The sequence below is a fragment of the Chinchilla lanigera genome, unplaced genomic scaffold (assembly GCF_000276665.1).
Source record: "Chinchilla lanigera isolate Chin_1 unplaced genomic scaffold, ChiLan1.0 scaffold00056, whole genome shotgun sequence".
NCBI classification, from domain to species: Eukaryota; Metazoa; Chordata; class Mammalia; order Rodentia; family Chinchillidae; genus Chinchilla; species Chinchilla lanigera.
The window spans coordinates 4852526-4856071 of NW_004955457.1; the positions used below are offsets into that span (position 1 = coordinate 4852526).

General features: G+C 37.9%; 1 protein-coding gene across 1 annotated transcript in view; it reads right to left on the minus strand.

Annotated features, from left to right (window-relative positions):
• Cps1 (carbamoyl-phosphate synthase 1, mitochondrial) overlaps positions 1-3546 on the minus strand; it is a 113269-nt gene that overhangs the window by 4410 nt on the left and 105313 nt on the right. Inside the window, exon 35 of the mRNA XM_005396941.2 lies at positions 418-477. Coding sequence (XP_005396998.1) covers positions 418-477 — 60 coding nt within the window. The remainder of the gene's footprint in view (positions 1-417; positions 478-3546) is intronic.

A 3546-nucleotide genomic window follows, 5' to 3' on the forward strand; every position in this document is an offset into this window, starting at 1 on the left:
ATGTTCTGGAAGGCTAGCTGTGAAGGTTGGGCAGGACTGAAACCAGGGAATCTTCTGGAAGGCTAGCTGTGAGGGTTGGGCAGGGCTGAAAACCAAGAATCTTCTGGAAGGCTAGCTGTGAGGGTTGGGCATGTAAATAAGGGGCACAGATCCCTCCCTTCCTTTTCTTAACCACCCCCCATGCCTCCTCCCTAAGGGAAAAAAGGAACAGAATGGTAGCACCTGAAGTAGTGGGAGTGGAGAAGGAATGCTGCTCCGGCTGGCTGCATTCATTGAGGTTTTGAAATTATAAAGTTCGTTAGACTTGAAAGGACATATTTTGAGCTATTTCTGTTCCTGTTTCTGCAGTATTTTGTTTTGCGGGCAGATTTCAAGGCTGAGAGAAGCTACTTGAAAAATAATAACAATACAGTTTACCTTAAAACCTTCATTGTGTAGTTGTTCCGCCACACCAAGGAATCTTGGACGAAATGATTGCTGAAAGGAAATTTGGCAAAATTAACCCCCTTGATATACATGCTTCTTACTTAGTCATGTGCAATGTGGTGTTCCTGTCATAAAAGACAGTGTGATATGTTGCTGAGTGCTTTATATTCAAAGATGACAATGTTTTGTCCTTTTATCTTCCTGTAGTGTATTCATTTATTCTCTGACACAGATGAAATTCCATTCACATTCTCTTGTTCTCTGCTTTTTGCCTTATGCCTAAACCCTTTCATCCCTTACCAAACCCACTCAGTCTTTGTAGGTTTAGGTCCATCCCTCTTCTGTGCCAACACTTTGCCTGATCAGGGAGAATTTCAAAGACACCCGGCTTAGGACCTGAACACGAAGTCTGCCTAGCTGGTCGTTTCTCCTGCTCTAGTTGCTGAGTTCTAATTGTTGTATGGCCTTCAATAACAGCCAACTGTCCTAGTGGCTCATCTAGAGATCTCTGCAAAAACTTAATCATTTAAAATTCAATTTTGCAATTACTGTAAGGTAATAAAAGATTGTGGTTAAAGAATAAGCACTGGAATTACTAAGTTACATATCAAATCACAGTTTTACTATTCACTCATCATGTGTATTTAGCACACTGAATATCTGAGTTTTCTTCACTTTTAAAATAGTGATGGCAATATTATTTTTCCTTTTTGAGGCCTTACAATTTATTAACCCCTGTGACCTTGAGCAACTTAACCTCTCTACCATCTTTTAAAGATAATAGCACCTGTTCATAGAATTGTGATTGTTTAGCAAGCCAATTTATAAGTAAACACTAATTGTCAGTTCTATACGTTAGCAGGGTAAGCCAATAATAATAATCAATAAATATAAATTATTATTATCATTATTTAAATAATTGTTCTTTCCAGACTTTCAGAGCTTAAATTCCTCTTCCTGTATCTCAGCTTCCAAACCTTGTTTCTTCTACCAGCTAACACTCTTAAAACCAAAACCAGCTTCCCTAGCACATATTTATATTTGACCTTCATGCAGGCTTCTCCAATATTCCAGCTCCCTGGTCAGATGCTTTTGGCAATTAATTTATGTGTCCTTCCTAGGGCCCCAGCCTTCCCAGGACTCTTGCCCACTACCATCCGGACTTCGCCGCTTTTGAACATTCCTGCTGTTAAAAACAGCTAATACTTGCAAGACAGTAGTCAGGGTGAAAAAAAACAACTCAGTGACCTACCCAAAGATCAACCTCTGACCTTGACTTTATCAATGAGAATGTAAGTGAATGAATTAAAGAGAGTATTTAACATTATATGTACTTGCAATCATATTATTTCTGTAAATGGAGCCAATTGTATTTGTTTCTGTCATAAAAAGTTTTTAAAGAGATGATATAAAGTGGTTCATTTAGTAAATGTCATGTTATCTATTTAGAAATCATGACAGTGATGGTAAAAAAAAATCAGGAGTATGATCTTATTTCAGAGCCATAAACTAAGAATGGTGATAAAGCACACTGAGATTGTGGCACAATTTTGATAATGTTCAGCCTATAAAACTTCCTAATGTTTACATGCAGAAGTTCTCTGAGAACAGATCTAAATCCAAGAAAATACCCGCAAATCTGTGTCCAAATACAGAACTCTTTCGGATTCTGGCCCTCTCAATCCCAGAATGGCAGTTTTATGAGAGGGAACTATTGGCAAATAGAAAAGATAAATGGAACAGGATGAATCTCAGCTAAGGCAGGCTCAGGGGTTATTCATGACGGACTTCTAGAATATGGACTGTAACCATGCCCAGGATATAGCTTTCCATTTCTGCTCAGAATCAGACAGGAAGAAATGAGCTTAGATACAAAAAGCTCATGGGTAGACATTAAAATATAAAAAGAGATAAGTAAAAAAACCAGAGAATAACTCTCACTGACATTAGGGTGATTTAAAGAGGTACATGATAGTCTCCTAAAAATACACTAGGGGAAGAACAGGAAACTCATGTGTTCAAGTTTGGTCCTGCCTGGAAATCAAGGGGCTGACCCGGAGGCTATTCTAGGTTTTCTTTATAGTTTAAAGTTCCTCAGTACGTAACAAATATACGTGAAATTTTCAAAATGAACCTTTGCATTTTGTTAAATTTTCCTCACATGCAACATTATATTTTGAACTTCTGGCAAACACAGAAGAGACATAAGTAAGCACCAAACCACACTAGGAGGCTCAACATAAAAATTGTCCAGCAAACTTACAGTGTTATTGACTAATTAATGCATTCACTGTGCACATAACTACTGTCAATCTCTTAACCTTTGCTCTAACAAAGTCACTGAAAATACGATGCTAATAACAAATGATAACAACATTCTCAGTACCATTTCCCAAGTAAAGTGGTTCTCAAATTTTGTTTTCCCAGCCAATAACATCAGCATCAACTGTGAACTTATTACAAATATGAAAACATAGGCGCCACCCAGATCTATGGAATCAGGAACTTTGTGCTTGGATCCCAGCACTTTATCACTTCACAAGCCTTCTAGATGATTCTGGTGCACACTTAGGTTTAGAAATGGGACATAATGACCTGAAAAGACTATCCGTCATTTTTTCCCCAATTTTAGGTCAAAATGCAGTAACCTTGGCCAAAGTCACAACAGGAAATGTTGCAGGAGGAGTTCTAGAATGTAATTTCTTTCTTTGTCATTTTAAAGTAAAATAAGTCAGAGAGTCCTCTGAGATCTGCAGACACCAGGCAGAACCTCATTATGGAGCTGTTTCTGTACTGTCCCCCAAGTGGAAAAGATAAATATCCAACATGACAGTATTGGCAGTTCTCAGCCGGGGAACCACTCTGCCTTCTGGTCTGGGGTGCTGGCTTGCATAGACACATTATAAACTTCTAGCAAATATGTATTGAACACTTGTGACACATAAAACAGCCTCTCTACAAAAAGAAATTACAGCTGTCAGCTTGCATCTGAGTAGCCTCAGATTTAAAAGCTGATTGAAAATACCTGTGTAAGAAACCGTTTGTTACTAAAGGTGAAAAGTACAAGCTGATTTATTTTCTTGGAAATGTTTATAAAGAAGACAGTTTTTAAAAGATTGT